Here is a 21,839-nt window from a genome sequence, read left to right as displayed (position 1 = left end):
TCCACATACTGTGACAGTTGCCTGGTGCATAATGTTTGAAACCTGTCTTTCCTTAAAAGCTCTTCAGGCTCAATCCAGAGTCTGACCCAAGATCATCCGCAGAGCACCTGCCACGTCGGCCCTTCATCACCTTACAACGCCCGCTCAATCACCAGCTCCAGACATGACAGACATGGAGCTGGACAGAATTGCACACAGCGCTCCTGTAGCACCATGACAGCGAGAGATGGGTGGGAATGACAGACTCACCGCCTCATGTTATTCCTGTCATTTGAAATAGTAATCAAAGCTGATCTAATTTAGCCAGTCTGTATAATTGAGGTCTTTAGGGAGAAGTTGACAGGGTCCAGATACTCTCTCTTTATGTGCAAACGTCTCACAAGAAGCACAGGGAATTATGGGATACAGGGGAGTCATGACAGAGACTTTTGTCGAGGATGTAAACCAGACGTCAACCGCCTGTGTGTCCTGATGTTGCATGAATGCTTATAGGAAACAATCATGCATATATCAGAACTCTGTGCACACTCACTTAAAACAGTCATGCATTTGCCATTGCCCAGGTCTGCATTTGTTTGTTTAAGTTTATACTTGGCATATGATAAATGTGTATTACATTTCTCATTTAGGCACAGGTTTCCAGGCCAGTCGTGGGCTTTTTTTGTACGGGTCCTACTGGTCTGCCTGGCCTTTCATTACAATTGACAACTGGCATTTGAGATTTGATATTTCAGTGTTTCTGCCCATAAAGTCATGGTACTTCTTCTGAAAGCAATAACTAAACATTGGATAGACTGAATAGCTAGTTTGCGCTAATATTCGAGAAGGTCAGACATGGTTGTGGCCACTCACAGTTGGTGGTTGATACCATCTTCACGGTCATGCTACATCCAAGTATGTTTCTAGTTTGTCTTGCTTGGAGGAAACATGTTGTATTATTATCTCCACATCTCTTTTGTTTTGTTTTTTCAGTGTGGATAGATTTCAACCAAGGTAACAGTAGAAGTCAAAAACTCTTTCATAACATTGAAATACACACCAATAGTGAAGGTTATTTGGCTCTGTGTTTAGGTTTATATATTCATCCATATTGATTTGAATCTAAACGCAGAGTAAACATGACACGCTCAGTCCGCTTTACAGCAAAATGAATTGAGTTTGAACAAAAACCACACAATGTTTCACAGCGGTGAAAACTATTTATTTCAGCTCAACTAATATTCTGTCATCTCTGGTGAGGATCTACTCAAATATAGCATCTGCCTATTTTGATTTTGACTATTCTGATTGAGCAGCCCCTTTGTTATTTTTAGTATAAATATGTAGAAGTGCTAATATACCCCTTTAATCTGATTTGCTATAAATGGATTCCAATATCTATCTACTGTGTGTGTTGCACAAAGTATTTGGCTAACAAGTTGCTCCGTATTATTTATTGTTAGTCTCTCCTCTTCTATTTTAGCATGCTAGTACATTTTCAAGAACTTCAAGTATAGCACTACATTTTCTTCTTTTTAATTTGAAGAAATACTTCAGTCCCAGAATTTGTCTTAATCTCTCCTGCATAAATTGATAGAAAAAGTTTCTGACATTTCAGCTGAGTATTGATCCGAACCGTAGAGCTACTCTGAGCATGTCCGTGACTGACATACGTTATTCCAAAGCTAGTTCCAGACGTGTTTGAAAGTCTCCGAACCTCTGTTGGTGTTTCATCCCAGAGTCGGCTTCCCAAGAGCTCTTATGATGCCCTTTTGGCCAGGCTCTGTTGGACAGAAGGGCCAGGTCCGCTCTAGTTTCACGCTGTCAGATAAGATCAGTTTGTGTGTTGGATTTCTGTCACTGAGCAGACCAGGTTAGTGCTGACCTGGTACTAAGGTTTGGGCTTCAGGATCCAACACTAGTCACGCAATGCAGAACAGGAAGTCAAAGGTCAGAGTTTACTTTCTCCATCTTCTCAGTTACGTCAACCTTCACAGGGACCATCTTACAACAAATATGCCTAAACTTCTCTTTGTACATAAGCGATATTTCAGTATTGTAATATAGGAAAGCAAGAATAGTTAATGATGTTTTTCAAAGGTTGTAAAACTGAATGAATGAGGATTTAGTTCAAATTAGATTTCGGATGAGATTGTTGTGGTAAAACAATTGCAGGACAAAAAAAAGAATGACGATTCAGTCTCTAATTTACATTGTGCACACTCTCCCTTCGACCACATGTTAACAGTATTTTCATGATGTAAGACTCTGCCTTACTGCTGTACGGTCTATATCTTACAAAGACTGTTGAATGTGGTTGAGGCAATTTATCAACTTGCATTCTCAGTAACTTGAAACATTGGAGGAGAATTGGTGTAGTTTGAATTTTGGACGGATTCAGTGTTGAATAACTTTTGTCTTACCTGCTGTATTTTCTGTAATTCAGTGAGTCATTGCTACTGATGACTACAAGTTGGTTTTATTCAGCTCAAAATATTTCACTCATTATTTCATCCCTTTGACTCATAATTTAGCCAAACCTTAAACTTATTGGGCCAAAACACATGTCACGATAGGGTCTGGCCTGTAAACTGGATCTGTCTTTATTAATATCCTGTACACAATGTGGTTAAAGTCATACCAACTCAAATACAAATGTGCCAACTGTTCTTACAGAGCAGATGTTGTGCATTGAAGCTCTATATTATCACATTTAACTAGCTGTCACATAACCACAATGTCTTTAATAGGTTGACTGACATAAGCGACTTCTGAGTGGATCCCTGATTCAGATCAACAACTTGTGACGAAAGAATAATCAATTGTTGAAAAACTGGAAACTAGGAACACTTGCAACTTGGTAGAAAAAACACTGCTCCGCCCTATAGAGAAATGTTGTTAAATTATACATGATATAAGTTGCCAACTTCACTTTGATGATGTTTATACAAGCAACCAACTCTAACTTTGAAATACAAATGTTGTAATTTTTCACATCACATTTACCTCTGGCTTTAAAGAACATATGGCAAAACATATACTTAATATTTAATCTATATTTGTTTCTTTACGATATATTATGTTTCTCTTTTGTCTGTTAACATTTGTCATAAAATGTGAAACACCAGCTGTAGAGAATAAACAATCACCATCTGTTGCACACATAAATATATAGTGTGTGTGGGTCTCAGTAGACACATTTGTTTGAGTTGAATCTGGATGATTGACAGCTGTGTGTTCTAGGAGCTGACAAAGTTATATTAATAAAATCATACTAAAAGATAGTCATGATTATGAGAGGTAAACATTTTTGCTCACATTCATATTTTGCCGGTTCATGTGATTGTCAAAAGTCTCATAGTCAGATGTTCTCCAGTTGTGATACTGTGTTTCATTTGAGGTTTGAGGTACTAGACAGGGACTCACACAAAGAGAAATACTAATTGACAAAGACTACATTACCTATCTTAGGAGCCTCCAAAAATAAGTTGCTTCTCTGTAGCTGCTATGACACGTTTTGAGTTACAACTCTACACAAAACAAACAAATCATGGTGTCCCCCGTCGTACAGAGCATCGTGAGCCTCCAAGGCTTGTAGTCACTGTGCCCTTACTTAAAAAACAACAACATGTGGTCATGAATGGATAGTATTTTCACAGCAACTCTCTGTGGCATAGGACATTATAAGTGATTCTGCATCTTTGAAATGACCAACATCACCAAAGGCATCACTGGTATGGCCTCGTGAATGCACTGCAGTGGGAAACTTGTGCATTTGGTTTTAAAATGCATAGCACTGAAGATAATAATCATCATAGTTTGTCCCAAAGGACTGCATGGTAAACAAATCCACCCTTGAACCACAATCCAAAATCAAACCCCAATCGCATGAATCGCAAATTGCGAGATGGGAATAAAATCCTCTGCCTGTAATAATGATAATGATGGTACTTAAGTGAAGATGCGTGTAATCTGTCTGTAACACATGTGGGCCATGAATTATTAATGTTGCCTAATTTAAAGGAGGCTGTGAGAGGAAAAAGCCCCTCATCCCCGCAAAAAAGTTTGGAAACACCAAGATCCGGACTTCACCTCTGTGTTTCCTGTAACTTAGAAACATGTTAGGATAATGGCATAATAAGATAAATAAAAAATATATTTAAAAAAAGTCACAGAAACCATGTAAAGATGCATACTTTAAAAAAAGAGGGAAGACATGGAGAAAGGGGAAGCCAGAGAGGTTGCAGATTAATTCCTGTGCTTGCCTGCTGCACTACAAGTGGTCTGGGGCCGAAGTGTTTGTGGGGCTCTTGTGGTTTTTCAGCCAATAAATCCTCTGCACATATTTAATCCAGTCAGATGTGCTGCAGGAGAAGAGCACTGAAGGATGTACGGCCATTACTCAGCTGCCCACATCAGAGAGAAGGGCTAGATATCCATACATCCCCACCTCACTTGTTATAGGCATATCCGTCATCGGCCAGAGGGCCAGACACAGGAATCAAGGAGGTGTGAAAGTTTACTGTGAATGTTTATTAAAAAGGTCTGAAACACTGAAGGTTTGAAACGCTGTTATTTTACCATATGATGGAAAGTGTGAGAGCTAATCTTTAACCATTTAAAAAAAGTTTACATTTTGAAAGTCGAGTTGCTGAATAGTTTATTACACAGCCACAATAAAATGAAGATAGGAGCTGTTTGATTACAAGAAAGTAATTATAAGAGAATCTCTGCTGCTTTCCAACATTTTTTAATCTTCAGGTTTTCATTTAACTGGCAGTTTTTTTAAGATGAGTATTGAACCAGCACAAATACTGTTACTAAGTGATTGGGTTTTGACTTGGTATATTTATGTGGTGCAACTTACAACATTGGATGTACCGTTTTCTCTATTCAGTACTGTTGCAATACTATATTCATTTTCAATATCAATTTGGAGTAGCCTTTGACTTAAGATTTGTATTGCCAAACCAACGCTGTTCCTATTGTGCACAAGACAAAAAAGCCTTTGAATTGTTGTAACTTGGTATCCTTTCATTTTTTCTTCAGGTAATAACACTGTGTAAATCAAATCAAGATTGCTAATTCCAGCTGAAAATGTACAGAAAAGACAGAGAGAAAACAATTTAATTTCAGCTACACTATGGTGAACACACATCAGAGGACGATCTGAGACAGCAGCTTCATGACTGGGTTAAGAGATGGTTTTTCAGAGTGTTTTGTGTGATACACTTCCAGTATATGGTAAACCTGCGCCCTCTTCTGTTCATACATTGCTATCACTTTCTATATCAGTCCAAACATCCAGTCCTGCACCTACATAAATTGATCTCATCCTTACATTTAATTTTGAAAAGTTGCATTTTGAGCACTGCCCCCTCTCCCAAACAAACTAAAGTGAATCAATAAGGTTGAATTCTTCCTGTAAAAGAAGGAGTTACACTTGGAACCTTATGGATAATTAATATAATGTATCAAGTGCAGCACCATCAGGTCTGACTCCAACAGGAGGGTGATAACTCCTTTATATCTATTTATATATCTATCATAATACTGCCTTCAATTCTGTATATTTGTATATTGATATAGTGTATTCGAAATGTATACACTATAGATATACTTCATCATTGATATGTTTATATTCACTGTTTTGGGTTTATATTCTACTGCTGATATGTATATCTTTGTTGTATTTCTTGTTTTTTATTATTTTACTGTATTACTTTTGTATTTTTTAAAAACGTCTTATTCATGTGCATGACTTGTGTACATGCTGCTGTGACGAAAGCATGTCCCAAATTGTGATGAATCCAATGTATCTTATCTTATCATTGTATTGCTTGTTGATATGTAGATATGCACTGACAGGATTGTTTTTTTTATTTCGTTGTACCTGTACAATGACAATACAGGAATTAAATTCAAATCAATTTATAATTTACCGTCAGGCAATTTCAAGGTTAGCTCAGGGGTCCTTGTAGCTGCTACCGTTAGCTCAACAGCAGTTAGTCAGCCATTGGCTAGCGTGAGCCTGAGCATCCTTCTAGAAAAATACCACTGAAAGTGAAAGACTGCTTGCACACATTTAACGCTAAATCCGACACAGGAAATCTCTTTGAAGACAAAGAGTATAAAGGTATGGGATTCATGTCATCATCAACAAATTGCTGTTTAACCTTTACATTTTGTTTTTTTTAAATAAATCGTCTTTAGTCGAGGCGGTTGCAGAAAACGAGTTGTCGCAGCGTCTCGAAATGCTCTTTGTTCTTCACTGTTTTAAACGTTATTTCGACGGCATTTATTTTTGTTCGAAACTACAATAACTTTTTTTATGATTTAACTGAAACATTGTTACCTCGGGGTATTAGCCGCTAGTAGCTAATGCCCTTTTAACGGCTGCAGCTAGCTTCTCGGCTAACAATGGGACAAGGAGATTAGGACCAGTGTTTGCTTGTTACATTTGATGTAACGGTAGCTAGCTAAACTTCATCTTACACCAGTGAAATGCTAGATTGACTACGAGGCCAACGTTTTCAACGTTAACTAACATTGCATGACTTGGTGTTGGTTACGTATTGATAGCATATGTTTATAACGATAGCCGGTGTTTCCAAGGGAGCTGTGGTTTTTAACTTTGAATAGAAGGCCGACATTTTAATTTCTGCTAACCTCCTCTGTCTAACTACTCATTCAGTTCAGCGTATTTTCAAATAACTATCTATTTCCAACTAACCATATAACTACTTAACTAGTAAAGTGATGCCTTGGGGGTATATTCGGTTTTATTCGTTCCTTAACCCAAACCAAAGACGGGGTGAATTGCTGGATCAGATCAGTATCACTTCTCCTGGCCCAGTGCTGTGGGGTTTAGTCAGGCGTCACTGTGCTGATGATAACCATAGAACACATTTGAGATGCTAGTACTTTTTCTTGAGTATTTCCATTTTTAGCTACCTTCTACTTTTACCCCACTGCAAATGTAGAGCTAAATCGTAGACTTTTACTCCACTACATCCATTTGACCTTTAACCTTTGGTTAGTGTGCAGATTTAGGATTATGATGTGAAATATAATCAACACTTAAATAAGACTTTTGTTACACCTGGAGTAAATCCAACAGCTACAATTCACTATACAGCTTCTTTGAGCACCAGTAAAAGGTGGCAGTTAACCTGAATACCCCTGTAATGCAGTTTTAGTGATCATGTTTTCCAAAAAGTAAATGTAAGCCGTACAAGGCACATGTTTCTGAGTATTGACAGAGAAGGCTTTGTGAGTCAATATTATCTTAGCTTCTCCCAACACACATAAAGACATGCATAGAAATGTGTTGATCTGAAAATCAGATGATCTTATTGCTACCTTGTATCAGTGCAAAAAACAGATTACAAATTAGAAATAACTGATAACATTCCAGTATAAAATACTTGGCTTTTGTTCATTAAAAGCTACTCAAAATCCCCTAGCTATCCCATCTTCTTAAGAAATTGCAGAGTCAGACATGCTTTTGTAAAACTATAGTTTTCTCCCCCCTAGTTTCCTAAACACTTGTGCAGGCGCTATTGTCTTTGGTGACAAAGAATGGGGCAGTCCATGACGTATGCACTTAAAAATACACTTCTAAATGACTGAAGTCTCTGCCTGTGATCTGGACTGAAAATGTAAAATATTTGAATGCATGTTTTTCTCTCAATAGATGCCTTCAGCGATGGTTGGCAACAATGCTGTCCAGTCTGCCTCTCCAGACCTGGGAAATGGAAGTAATAATGAAGCCATGAAACAGATTCTTGCTGTGATTGACAAGAAGGTTCGCAATATGGAAAAGAAAAAGGTAGATCTACTTCATTAGAAATGAGTCATCACATTATTTTTTCTTGTTGAATTCAAAGCAGAATGTGAGATGTGTTTTTTTGTGAATGTGTTGCAGTTGACATCTTCAGGCAGAAATGATTATCTCTTGCTTATTTGGAGAACACAGATGATGATGTTTACTTTAAGTTAAAAAAGGTTGGAGTAGATATGTCAGTGGATTCTTGTAGTTCATTTTGAATGCAATCCATTAATAACAGCAACTTGAGCCATGAATCTAAGCTGAGTCAGAAAATGTATTTAATTTCAGCTTAACATTCTACTAAATACTTTTTTACATTTTCATAATTCAGAGTTAGCTTTTTTTCTGCAGACAGCAGCAGCCAATTATCTGTCAGCGTTCTTGCTTATAATCGTACCTCTTCTGGTTCTTTCTGCCATAACTTGTGTATAAGAAACCATGTCTATTCTGATTATATAACAAATAATAATTACGGTTCTCTCATTCAACTGTGCGAGATATCAATTTCTGTTATGCATATGGATTTTTTTCATCTGTCTCTTTTAACATTTTGTATTTTTCTCAATATTCCTACAGTCTAAACTGGATGACGTTCAAGCAAGGAAGAGTAAGGGAGAACAACTGAATCAGGATCAGCTGGTAAGCTAAGGCCATGACAGTTTGCATACAGCTTTGTTCAATTGCAGTTTGCAAATCCAATGAAAAACAACAAACCTTGAAAAAATAAAAGATTATAAAAGGATACATGTTGTCAAATGAAAACAGACTGGAAAATGGTGCATCTTTACAAGTTACTGTATCCTGAGAATGATTTTTTTAATGATTCCCAAATCTGTATTTTCTTTGAATGATGTATCTGAAGGAGGCCTTGGCGAAGTACCAAGAGATCGCCCACAACCTGGAATTTGCTCGAGAGTTGCAGAAAAACTTCATTGCACTGGGACAAGACGTGAGTAATGAGTTGACATTGCTCTTATAACTTGCTGATTTGTTGTTATTATTATTTTCAATTTTAAAAGTTAAATCTGTGTGTTATTGAACTGTTACTGCTTACAAACGTAGTAGACCCTGTCCCTCTCCTTAGTCCCTTTTTTAAAAGCAAATTATTTTTTCAGATCATGCTTTTAATATCACATTCACAACATCCTGTTGAAACTGATACTTTACTCCAGGGAAAAGACTCGAGGCTGCTTATCATAATAACGCAACATGACTAGAGTTCCTCAAATAAATAAGGCCTTAATTAAGCTTGTTATATTGGAGGTTGTCATTGTCTAAGAAGCAGTACTTCTTAGACTAAGTTTATTTCAGATTCTACATGGCCAAGAATGTACAGTTTTTCTTTTTGGGAAAACCACTGAACCCAAATGTATGTGTGTTTTTAGATTCAGAAGGCAGTGAAGAAGACAGCCAGGCGGGAGCAGCTGCAGCGGGAGCAGATGGAACAGCAGCGGCTGAAGACCGTTCTGGAGCTTCAGTTCTTACTGGACCAGTTGGGGGATGAGAGCGTCAGGCAGGACCTCAAACGGCCCGATGCCAGCGGCTCCCCTTTGCTCTCGGACGCTGACCTCACATCCCTCGATGAGTTTTACAAACTGGTGGGACCTGATAGGAACTATGACATCAGGTATGAAGGGCTGCTAATATTTAAGTTAGCATAAGTTATATGCAATCCTTGTAGTATCATTTAAACTGCTTAAAATATGGTCTTAATTATAGTTATAATATCTGAATAGCTGCTTTTTTACCTGCTCAGTGGGTATATATTTTCATACAGTGCCAATAGCATACTAACAATGTATATCTATTGTCGTGTACCTTGCAGGTTGACTGAACAATATGAAGAGGCCTCAGTACACTTGTTTGAACTGCTTGATGGCCGAGACAAGGCTGTGGCAGGGACCACATGTAAGTATTTTAATGGCTCTTGATACCTGGACCAGCATCCATTTTTTCCTGTCTTGAACAACTGGTTTCCAGGAATCAAGGAATTAAAGACAAATATATATTTTTAAGGATGTTATTCAAACTATAATGTGTTTTACAATATGCAAACTTGGTTTGAGTCTCTGGTCAAAATAGAGACAACGAATAAAAGAGACAATGATGTGATATATGTCTAGCTGTTATTTAGTATTTTTGCTTTTACTGTTGTTTGTTCCAGACAAGTCACTGAAGGACACTCTGGACAAAGTGCTGCTGAGTGGTTATTTTGACAGAGCACAACCTCATCAGAATGGGAGGTGCGAAGAGGAAGAGGAGCAAGAGGAGCAGACTGTAGTGGAGGACTCTAATGCTGTGAAGCAGCCATCCGAACCTGGTAACTAACAGCATACAAGCTTAAACATTAGCAGTGTTATATTTTTATTATATTCAAACTGTCCTGACATTTTTTTTTCTATAGAAGCAGAATTGGCTACCGAAAAATACACTGAGATAATTCCAGTGGAAACTACAGAGGTGAGATTTCGATATGTGTTGCATAACTAAAGCATAACAAATCCCCCAAAACACAACTATGCAAAGTTTTGTTGTACTGCATTTTACATGTATTTTAAATGTACTTAATTGTTTGCATTTTCTTGTGTTATAGTTTGTCAACAGACAGTTCATTCCAGAAACTACGTACAGTAGTACAGACGATGACCAAGTGGAGAAGTGGGCGGAGGAGGCCCAGGTAATAAAACACTACTGCCTCACCATAGTTCTTAATGCAAATATGCATACGCACTGTGTACTCCAATGTGTCTTTTCGTTGAATAGATGGTGAATTCCCTCCAGCACCAGCCCCCTCCCCAGCTGGCTGCAGAACCAACCGATGCTGAGGACCATGGCAGTCCCCCCCCAGCTGCTGACCCCGTGGTCAGGAAGCAGGTAGTGCAGGACCTCATGGCCCAACTGCAAGGAACGTACAACTTCATGCAGGTAAACATTTCCAGCATCATATAATGTGTTGTCTTGCCTGGACGTTTTTTTGTTGTAGTCTTCTTCTGCACTACCCTTATATCTGATCCATGACCCAACAGTGCATTTACTCTTTTTGGTTTTCCTAGGAGTCCATTTTGGAGTTTGACGGCCAGGCACTGGACCCAGCCATTGTGGCTGCGCAGCCGATGAAGCCTGCGCAGACTGTTGACATGCAGCAGATGGGCTGCCCTCCTGGTGAGTGTCACTTCATTTACCTGTGCAGATTTTACAGTAGTGTCCTCGTGGTGTTCTGTGATGTGGATATATTAATACTAAATGCATAATGTTGGTAACATTTTTTCCCTAATGTGCCTCTTTTATTTTCTTCCAAACAGCCCACTCAGAGTCCAGACTTCCTCAAACAAGTGCAGTGTCTGGACCGCAGGAAACCTCACAAGTGAGTAGAGTGGGTGCAAGAGGGAGGCGCTTGTTTATCCGTTTGCCTAAAAGAGTAGTAGGGTGAAAAAATAAAAAGTTCAAAAAATTATAAGAGTAGTAGTATGGTATGGGTTGTTTTTTGTAATATGCAGGCTGTATTTTTAAAAGCGCTACTAAAAGGAGTTAATGTAATGCTCACCGACGTGTCATGATTTAGTTTATAACAGGTAGATATTGGAATCATTTGAATATAATAAAAAGATAGAAGGGAGCTTTTAAGGTAAAAAATAAATCACACATCCCGTCTTTCCCACTGATCTCTGAAATCCTTGTTTCCTTGCCTTCTGAATCCCCTCCTTGACCCCTCCCCAGGCCTCGATCTGTGTGTCATCTGAACAGTCCCCCTCCCCATGTTCCCTGTCCTCTGCTTTCCCACCTGTCTCCAAACCCACCCACACTGGAGGCATCAATGTCAACGCCGCTCCCTTCCAGTCAGTGCAAGCGGTACGCTTTCTATCTGGGTATAAGTAAACGATCTGACCATGAACATGTTAGGACTTATTCAATACATTCTGTTTGAAACTGTCAGGTTCCATACTTGTTTCTACAAAATCGATGTACAGCCAGTGAATGGCTTTTTTGTAGCAGCGATTTAACAACAAACTATTTGTGCACCATCTAAATAGGTGACATTTCAACACGTCCCCTAATTTCCCAAACCTAAAAAAAAACGTTTGACCTTCAGGTGTTTTATGAAAATTGCAATTTTGATACAGGAACCCTTTCTTTCCATCCTCAGGTATTTAATCTGAATGCACCCATTCCTCCGGCTACTGAAGGCCAAGCAGAGCCTCTGAAGCAGCCCGGTCAGTTCCCTGGGGGCTATGGGCAGGGCTTCAGCGTTCAGTCAGAGAGTGCTGTGGTGCAGCCGGACATCCCACAGGAGACATTACAGTCAGGTGAGGCATCATCACACGCACATTATTTACTGTCATCTATACAATCAGAGGGAAAATGATCACTCACTTTGAGGTTGTGTTTCTTTTGAGCATGTAAACCATAAGATAAAAAATAATGTCTGTTAGAACAGGGGGGGTCGGTGCTGCAAGACAAAAATCCCTTCATGGTTTGATCGGCATGATTGTAGATCTTTCAGAATGCAGAAAGTGATTTTAAAATGCATAACTAACCCCCCGCCATTGCGTCATAGAAATGTTAAATATTTTATTTTCTTCTGTCTAGTTGTTGGTGGCTTCCAGCCACAAGAACAGGTCATGCCCTCAGCCGGAGGTCATGAAGAGTCCGCTCCAGGCGCAGGATTTGGACAGTCGGGACAGTCCTTTTATAACAGCAGGGGTGTGCCCAGGGGGGGGGCCCAGGAATGGCCGTGGTATGATCAACGGATACCGAGGATCTTCCAATGGATTTAGAGGTAAAGGCTTCATACTATGTTTCACAGAGATACAACAGTCATGTTTCCTTAGGATTCCTTCTCATGTCAAAACATTTTGAGGTTCCACAAGTCCAAATGTAAATGCTGTGTTTTGTCTTCAGGGGGATATGACGGATATCGCGCTCCTTTCTCAAATGCTCCCAGCACCGGTTACAGTCAAACCCAATTTAACGCGCCTCGGGACTATTCCAATAACACCTACCAACGGGTAAGAAGCCCTTTCTTAAGTTAAAGTTTGTGTCCCAAAACCTATTATATCTGTTATTAATTTAGTTTTCAAACGAAAAGGCTCTTGTGCGGGGATAGTGGTAGCATTTTGCCCAGTAGTATTTTTGCCAAACAATTTTCATTCAATAAATGACAACAAAATACCATCATTGTCTTAAAAATAGTTTTGTATATCCATTTTTGTTTCTTTAAGGAGGGATATCAGCAAAACTACAAGCGGGGAGCAGCCCAAGGACCCCGAGGCTTGTCTAGAGGAAATGCTACAGCATTGAGATCCTAAAGGATCCTGAGGACCGTCAAGTTGCGCCACGTTTAACATTCAGGATTTTGAATGTGTTCGCCCCAGTTCACTTTTATAACAATGTTTTGTTTCTCATTGGTAATCTTATTTTTTTTAACTCTTGGCCTACTTATCAGTCAGCCTGCTTAGGTCAGCCTGCTTAGGTCAGTCTAGACCCTCTCTATGTTCTAACACAAAATGCTGAACTTCACCACATGTAGGATTATCAGCGAGTCTGTGTGATATAAAACAACAAATAGATATTCCTGTAAACTTGAAAGATTTCATTAATTTATTTTTTGTACAAAATAAATGCAAAAAATACCCAGCCACTGTCGATCTGATTCCATGACAATGATTTTCTTTGCCCTGTGCTGTCAGCCACTTTTCCTCCTCGATCTCATAAATCTCATTAAGCTTTTTTTTTTAACCCCCGTCACCTCTTTGTACGCTGATTTGGTTGAGACTGTTTCAATAAAGTTGTGTTATATTACCTTCTGTGGAAGTGAACTGCTTTGCTGTTATAAATTTGTTTATTTTTATTCTGTCTGATGTGGTGTTTTTCAGTTCACTTGTGCTGGTAATAAAGGTGTTTTGGCAAGACCATCACTAACTCCAGTACCACTAGACAGTCTTCTCCCAGAGTAATCGGGTAATTAAAGCTACCATGTGTATATCTGAAGCAGATTTTATTACTTTTAATTTCATAAATCCTAGAACAATTTAACTAAGTGAATAATTACTGCGCCTGTGTTGAGCTCAGCCTGTTCACTTAATTATTCAGCTTTTACTGTATGTAAACCGGCAATTGAAGCCGGCATGTGTATAAAGGATCAAATGCAGTTTAAGATGGATAGAATAGATAGGTAAATACTTGGTAAGCACACTTTGCTATTCATTTTAACGGTGACATTGCCTTACATCTTAAATAGTGTATGTGCAGATTATCCATACTGAACTGTTTAAAGTTGTACTGCTGGAGTTTCATTGAGTGATTCATCTGTTCACAAACTGAAAGGTCATAATCGTTTATTATCTAGATTTGAGATGTAAAGTATTAAACAAAAACAGTCTGTCCATCTTGTGCAAAAAATGATGCAGTAATGTCTCAAAGGAAGGCTTGGCACACAGAAAACAAATGACACCGCACAAAGAGTAAAAGTTGTATCACATATCTAGATTGTGGATGAAGTAGCACCGGACCTGTTTTCTCACTGGATACAAATAAAGTCTTCAGAAAAAGTGGCAATAAGTCAACACTTGTTGCCATGGCCATTCTTCCAGCAAAAATAAACCACAACACTACATGTACAAAGCAACCTTGATAACGCACCAAGTACAAACTTGTTATTTGTGAGAGAAATATGACAAGTGCCAAGTTTGTGAAACACAAAGTAATAAACATGTAGTGCCAAACACTATGTTGTGAGCTAAAAACTAATTCAGAAGTTTCCATGATACCATTTTAACCGAAATTACTAGACAAAAAAACAGTGGTAAGATCAGACTCAGCGATGACCGACTCAGAGCCAGAACCGCTTTTTTTTTATCTTTCAATTTACAGCAAAAATGTAAATGAATCCAGCAGTTGGTTGAAGAAAATGTGGATCCTAAAAATTGTGATAATACACACTGGAGTAAAAGTATAAAACTTTACCAGCCAAAGGGCTTTATTAAAACAAATGATAAATGTAATATTTGTTGAATGTGAGATGTTCCTTACCTATGCTTATTAAAAAATAAAAAATGTCTGATTTCGACACCAAAGTCAGTTGGGTAAACAGCTAACCAGAATCGACATTAAGAAAGTAGCAAAAGTATTGGTATCAGCCTAGTTTCATGAGGAAAGTTTGGTGACAGTAGAAGCAATAGATAATGGCGGGAAAGGCATTATTTTTGCTCTTAATGCCAGCATAGAAAGTCTTATCAAAATGTCTATTGCAGTCCATTTCTATATTTGAGTACAGTGGTATACGTTTCACCACAAGACACACATGTAAACTAATCTCTTTTTAGAGATGTTTTGGGGTATTTCGATAGTACATTTAAATGACTTTTTACATCTCATTCCCTTCAACAGCTTCACTGCCCATATCCAACAGGTTATCTGAAACCTCTCAGCTTGTAGAGAAGGAAGCATGGCATTGTCAGAGGTTCTGTATCTTGAAAAGCAAACAGCAGGTAAAGAAAGCTCACCAGAATGATGTTTTTGTAAAATTGTATTACCAAACATTTCTAATGTAATCAAACACTCCTTGAAAATGTAAATATGCACATTTTAGGATGCACAGCCTTGGTTGATCATTTTATCATTTGTAAATCCGTTTTCTAATCGAAGGATTACAATTATCAAACACCGGTATTATTCAGCTCTCCTCGTGCTGCTCTCCTTCATCTCAAGTTTCCTCCAAACCTAAGAGTCATGCTGGTTAAAGAGGCCTAATACTCGGGAGGAACTGCTCCTCTGCACGCTGGAGTGGAGGTGCTTCAAATAGTCTGATAGTGGTGGTTCAAGTTCTGACAGCATTGTTATGGCACATTATGTAGGCCTTGTGCAGCCTCCTGGTGGCCTGGGGGCAGATCCTGGCGCGCCTGGGGGAGGCCTTGCTGGGCCAGGTTCTGATGGTGTTGTTGTTGTTGTTCATGGTGTTCCGGAAGTGTATTTTGAGGGTCTTGGGGTTCAAAATGATGCTCGGGCTGTTGGGCCTCTTGTTCATGATGCAACTGGTTGTCAACTTCGTGCACCTCTGGGATAGCATTTCCCTCAACTGTAAAAAGAAACAAGGTATACAGATGTCAGACAGTAAAATCAAACAACGATCAAAGTTAATATTGTGCAGTTTAAACTCACCGTGAACCTCGGGAGGGGGTTCTATTTTTTGTGATTTTAACCGTTCCATATGCTCCACAGCCTGTAACAAAATGGTATTGTTTTATTATATTTGGTGAGTGCAAGCAGTGCTGTAGATAGTCACAGAAACGTAATAGCATAAATAAAAAACAACCATAGCTAAAGGACACACTGATATTGAAACCAGATTTTGCATATATTTATAGCATCAGATTTGGACACATTCACTGTTAAACAAATATATTGTAGCAAACCTAGCCATTAATATAACAGTGTAGCACTCCTTACCTGTTGCAGCTCTATTTTCTGTGCATTCAGCTGCTCCTGCTGCTTCTCCAGCTCGTCTCTTTGTTTCTGGAGGTCGAAAGACTTTTCGCTGAGGTCCTGTTCCTGCTGAACCAGGTGATCCTCAAACTCCCGCATCTCCTCGTCTGTGTAGGCCTGGTTCTGCTCCAGAGTCTGAGGAGCACGGAGTGGACGTGACAATCAATCACTACTCCTACAGTCCTATCCTACATCTATTAACAAAATGGCTTTAAGATTACATTACTCTTAAATAATGTCGACATGATAAATATACTGTGTCTCACCTCCCAGCTGTCTGGCTCCAAGAACTCTTTCTTCTTAGTAGCAACCAGGAACTCATCTAAAGAGACCAGCCTGTCGTTGTTAGAATCCACCTATGTATAAGCAAGACAGGAGCAAACATGAATCACATATGCTTTAATTTATTGACAGACAAGGATATATTACAATTAAAATTACAGCCTAGCAGTTGCATGCCTTTTGCAACCAGTACAGTTTTCATTATTTCTATCCAAAGTGACATCACTATTATTACCAGCTGCAGCGCTTGTATTGTTTTTGCCCTATGAGTCTGTGTCTTTATAGTAAAATATTATCTTTGAGACATCTACTGTTGCAGTAACTACTACAGAAGTGGTTTGGACATTATTAGTTTCAGGATAACTTTCAGTTTCATTGTATAGGACATTTGTGTAATATTGTCATAATTAGCAAATACATGTTTAAAGGTAGGGTAGGTAAGTTTGAGAAACCTGCTCGAGATACACTTTTTGTTATATTCCATGGAATGCTCTTAACATCCCGATAGCAATGAATATCTTAAGTGCTTTGACAAAAAAAAATCCATAAAAAATGTTCATCATGTAATACTGTAAAAAGCACGACCAATCATGTTAGCCGGCCTTCCATCTGTGCACAAACTTATCTCGTGCCCTCATTGGTCATGTGCGCGTTCGTGTGTGTTGGAGGAGGGGCTCTATAAGGAAGTGGCAGATTTTCTCCGGTTGTGTATTTTCAAATTCTAGCGATCTCGAGCCGGTTTCTCAAACTTACCTACCCTACCTTTAAGTTATGGCCAACACAACATTTGAACAATAATTCTCCAAGCAGTCCTGAGATATCGTGTTTTAAACCCTTGACCACCAAACTCTTATCAGTTCATCCTTGAGTAATGCTTTCCCGAAAGATTGCATTCACAAAGATGGTACTGATGTGAGGTCACATGGTTGACCCTTTGACCCACAACATCGAATCAGTTCATCCTTGAATCTGCTGGGACTTTTCTGCCACGTTTGAAGAAAATCCTTGACTGACGCATGCATTAAACAATTGTTTAATATGTATATATGTACTGGGTGCGACTTACTGTACCTCATTCATAACATGCTCTCTCATACGTAGCCTCTCTTCCTCCATCTCCACCATATCATCCTCTTCGTTGGTGGGGTCATAGATTTTTTCCAGCTAAAATAAGAGACCAACAGTAAGTGAAAAGTCCATTGATTGAAACATAGCATATATTTAGAGGCCTTTACCTCTTTAGTAAACAGGGCCTCCAGCTCCTGCTCATCAAAATAGCCATCTCCATTGCTATCTGCATTATAACAACATTGAGAAAAAATAAATGATTAATATTATTATACAATACATGTGATGGAGAGTAATGGACATCATCCCTTCATTCTTTACAAGTTGCAGTTTGGTTAAGGTCTTACCATGCAGGTTGAAAAAGGTCTTAGGGTCAAAGTCTTCAGGGTCCAGGCCATCAGCTTCCTCCCACACCTCTTTCAGTTGATTCTGACTACCCTGCACAACATAGAAACATCCATTTCAATGACAGATGGAAAAATAAAGACACATTTAAACATTTAGTAGATAGCTCACATGGTAGGACTGAAAAAACATGTAGTTTCAGAAACAACATAAAATAGTACAAAGAAAGAGATTCCCTTAATTGGCTGAAACAAAAAATGGTGTGTTGTCGCGTGTGTGTGCACCTGAGACAGACTCACCGGGTGGTTGACTTTAGGGTGGTCGGCGTGCTTTTTCCTCAGCTCGTCATAGTGCTCCTCCTCTTTCTTTCTCTCGTCATCATCCAGTGTCTTCAGGTGTTCCCGTCTGTCGTGGTCTTTCGTCATTTCATACTGCTTGAACTCCTCGTGTCTGTCTTTGTCAAAGTTCTCCAGATCATTTGTTGCCTTGATACATAAGAGGAAAATTGGGTTTGAAATAATGCTTTATTTAAATGAAGTAAATAGCATGCAATGTCCTGATTAACAGTTTTTAGGGAATCCATTTTTCTTTTTTTTAGCCCACCTAGAAACTCAACTAACCTTATTTATATTTGAAGCGGCATGCCTTCAGTATATAGTGCTGTTTAATGATATATCTGAATCATTCTATTCCTCTCAGGATCCATTCATTCATTGGATCAGTTTTCTTTTCAGTGTCATTTGGGAATGAACAGCCCCTTGTCTTCAAGGTGCTGTTCATTCCCAAATGACAAATGGAATTGTCTTGGAATTGGCATAAACTTTTCTACTTTCTTAAAAAAAAGTTTCCTGACCATTAATGCTAATATGAAGAACAGTTCACGAGACAATAGCTGCAGAGCTTACGTAAGGATCCATAAAGACAGTGCTGTTCGCTAAACTCGACAAATTACTTTACTAAAGTCATTGGCAGTTATTATAAGCGGTATGTGTTTACATATCCCTATTCCAAGATTTTATGGCATAAAGTAGCATCAGATTTACCGATTTGATGAGCCGATCCAGGTCATCCACTTCAAACGTATGAGGGTTGTTGTGGTTCAGGTACTCAAACTGTTTCAGCAGAGCCTGGTGGTCCACTGCTATGTCTATTCAGGGTGTAATCAATGACAGAAATTAAAAACAACGATAGTTACATCATAGAATTTTCTTTTTATTTACATGTAATGTCATATTAAAGCTGTAGCATTTAAATAAAAGTAAAATATACATTGTGTTGCACAACATACCGTTCCCTCCTTCAAGGTCTTGCTTTGCCTTAATCAGAGTTCGGAGTCGGTTCACCTCCTGCCTCTTCAATTCATCCAGTTTGGTTCTGACGTGATGGCTGACAAAGTCCAGCTCTTTGGCCAGTTTACCTTGCTGTATTATACATGAATTAATTTGTGTTAGCTGGAGATGGTTACATCTTGGGGTTGTAGTAGTACATATAATAAATAGATTTATCAAATATTTCAATAAAATGGTTATGTTATTTTGTAATATTGCATTTTCCCAATTCAATGTTTTTTTGACAAACTTCTGATATTGAGCGATATACATTTCACTTGATTTTGAACATAAAGAATGGTGCCAAAGTTGTAAAAAAAAACTGAAGAAAAGTTATTGGTAATTTGGCAGTGTATCTAAAAAGAAGATCCCCATTTGTTTGACAAGTGAAAGCCCATTATTTCAAAGTCAGAGTAAGGATTTAACAGTAGTTTACACAAGCCATGCTGAAAAGACTAAACAAAAGAATGGCGGGATACCTTGATGTCTTCCATGTCTGTGTTGTGGAGCTTTTCCCTGAAATGCTGATCTTTCTCTAGAAAATCGATGACTTCCCTGAGGTAGCGGTCATAGTGGAGTCCAGTGTCCTATCAAATGTAACAAATCAAATGTCACCAAAAAATGTCATATATCACAGATAACAGACTAAGCAATACTACAATGATAATCACCGTTAGTTTATTATTAGCACATATTTGAGAGATCTGTTATACTGAAGACTGTGTAAGTGAGTGACAGAATATTTTCATTCAGGGAATATGTGTCTGCTTAACATCATAACAGATCCTCTGTCCAGATGTTTTATGTAGAGATGACAGGTTATTACATATAAATCTCTATAAACTGTATAACGGCCTTCAGCAAATTGCCATACATTGCAGCTGTTCGGTGGTTCTAGACCACTTACTTATTCCTCACTAAAAGGTTGCATTTGTGATGTTGTATGCATTCTCACCTCAGACAGACTCTACATGGTATTTGTTTAAGCTCTTTTAAGTGAATATATAAATATTTATCAATGTATCCAAAGGCAGAAATTAGAGACTCCAATCTGTGCGCTCATGAAGCTACAACATCTGGAGCTTTTGTACTGCTGATGAAATTAAATTGTGTAATTATGAGTTTTGAATGGAGTATCTGACTGAGGTAATATAATGTGAGTGCAACAAGACATAAGGCCATAACTCTTTAAATTATTCCGAGTGCTGTTACCAGTGCTCTCTCTCTTGTTTACTGCCTATAAAGCAGCTGATAGCAGTGACATAATTGTATAGCATTAGGGTAGAGGGCACTTATTCAATTATCAACACCAGATCAAAAGTTGGGCGTGGAAATAGACAAAACAATTGTTTGCTATTCTATTGCTAACAATGTGCAATTGGAGACCCATTTCAGGGATACAAACAACGTCTGTGACACAGGATAAGTGGAATGATGGTGTGCATCGTGATGTGTATAAATCTTGATTCTTCTTACCACGCTAGCTGCTGGAAGCTCTTCTGGTTCTCTTTTCTCTGGCACGTGGACTTTTGTTTTATCCATACTGATGGGCACTGCCTCTAAACACAGCACCTGGACCAGCAGCAAGACCCAGCCGGTAAGAAGGGCCCGGCTCAAACACATCTGGAAATGAGGAAAATTCAGGTCAGACCATTTATATATAAAACAATACTATTTAAATTAAACAGTGTATGCAAACACACATTCTACACGGCCCTGGGTTAACGAGGTTCGTTTTGAGGCCAGCTTCCTCATTTCACTTATTGAAGGCACTTGCACATTATTGGCTAGCTACTTACATCCTGATCATGAGGAAGCTGCTGGTGTTAGCATTAGCACTGCCACTGACATATTTTGGCTAATGAGAATCAATCACCTAAACTATAGATGTATGCTGTTAGTCTGAGCAGCGCAGCCAACGTTACTGTTGATCACACCAATGCCTGAATTATGAACCCATATACTTATATGCGTCACTTGTATACTCACCTTATTATGAATCCTGGATCTCATCTGCTCTGATTTCCTGGCGTTGCTTCCTCTCAGCTGTTGTTGTGTCGGCAGCTAGCTGCTAGTCAGCTAGGTAGCATGTTCGGTTGTGTGCTTGGTAGCATTAACCGCAGTGGTCAGTTTAGCTGTCAGTCAAATCGGTCTAGCAAGTTGCGTTGCATTGAATTTTACGTGGCGACATGACGACGGAGCAGGTGGGCGGGTCTTTTAACAACTATCTGATATATTGAAGGTCAGTAATTTTCACATGATGCAGTGATGCTGAATGATCTTTCAGCTCTTTCTCGGTGCACAGTTTTATACAAAAAAAATCATCACACTTAGTGATGTATCAAGTCTTTATCCGAGTGTAATACACAATAATATGTAGAATACATCTGTATCAAATCAAGTACACATCAAATGTTCTAATATTTCACTGCAATGGAAAGAGTCAGATAACTACCTAATGTTAAAATAATAATACATTTAATTATTTCTATAGCACCTTTCTTAGAAGAAAGTAGTAAATCCAC

At 38.6% G+C, this 21,839-nt stretch overlaps 2 protein-coding genes across 2 annotated transcripts; one reads left to right on the top strand and one right to left on the bottom strand.

The window, feature by feature from the left end:
- Nucleotides 1-5,974: 5,974 nt before the first annotated feature.
- Nucleotides 5,975-13,658, top strand: caprin1a (cell cycle associated protein 1a). Its single transcript, XM_034116299.1, is given in 18 exon segments — nt 5,975-6,115; nt 7,676-7,810; nt 8,387-8,449; nt 8,673-8,759; nt 9,196-9,437; nt 9,636-9,718; nt 9,975-10,130; nt 10,215-10,270; nt 10,404-10,487; nt 10,574-10,735; nt 10,864-10,972; nt 11,113-11,174; nt 11,528-11,659; nt 11,955-12,114; nt 12,398-12,522; nt 12,524-12,587; nt 12,710-12,816; nt 13,030-13,658. Coding segments are annotated over 17 exon segments (1,914 nt in total). The 5' UTR covers nt 5,975-6,115; the 3' UTR covers nt 13,117-13,658.
- Nucleotides 13,659-14,128: 470 nt separating this feature from the next.
- nucb2a (nucleobindin 2a) lies at nt 14,129-21,495 on the bottom strand. Its single transcript, XM_034116300.1, has 13 exons — nt 21,304-21,495; nt 20,791-20,937; nt 19,794-19,901; nt 19,275-19,407; nt 19,030-19,133; nt 18,286-18,471; nt 17,989-18,079; nt 17,809-17,867; nt 17,645-17,737; nt 16,558-16,647; nt 16,256-16,426; nt 15,968-16,028; nt 14,129-15,884 (listed from the first exon to the last, which is right to left on the bottom strand). The coding sequence occupies exons 1-13, from the start codon at nt 21,325-21,327 to the stop codon at nt 15,646-15,648; spliced, it is 1,506 nt and encodes a 501-aa protein (XP_033972191.1). The 5' UTR covers nt 21,328-21,495; the 3' UTR covers nt 14,129-15,645.
- Between the last annotated feature and the right edge of the window lie 344 nt (nt 21,496-21,839).

Source organism: Trematomus bernacchii, unplaced genomic scaffold (genome assembly GCF_902827165.1).
Source record: "Trematomus bernacchii unplaced genomic scaffold, fTreBer1.1, whole genome shotgun sequence".
Lineage (NCBI taxonomy): Eukaryota > Metazoa > Chordata > Actinopteri > Perciformes > Nototheniidae > Trematomus > Trematomus bernacchii.
The sequence above is the reverse complement of the archived record's forward strand: the minus strand, read 5'-3'. Positions and strand labels throughout refer to the sequence as shown.

Bases quoted from the DNA above. Each gene is read 5' to 3' on its own strand.
- nucb2a (XM_034116300.1), bottom strand. From the start codon at position 21,327: ATGAGATCCAGGATTCATAATAAG. The intron at 17,738-17,808 runs GTAAAGGCCTCT...CTCTTATTTTAG, and splicing joins AGGCCCTGTTTACTAAAGAG to CTGGAAAAAATCTATGACCC. The intron at 15,885-15,967 runs GTGAGTTTAAAC...TTCTTTTTACAG, and splicing joins ACCCCCTCCCGAGGTTCACG to TTGAGGGAAATGCTATCCCA.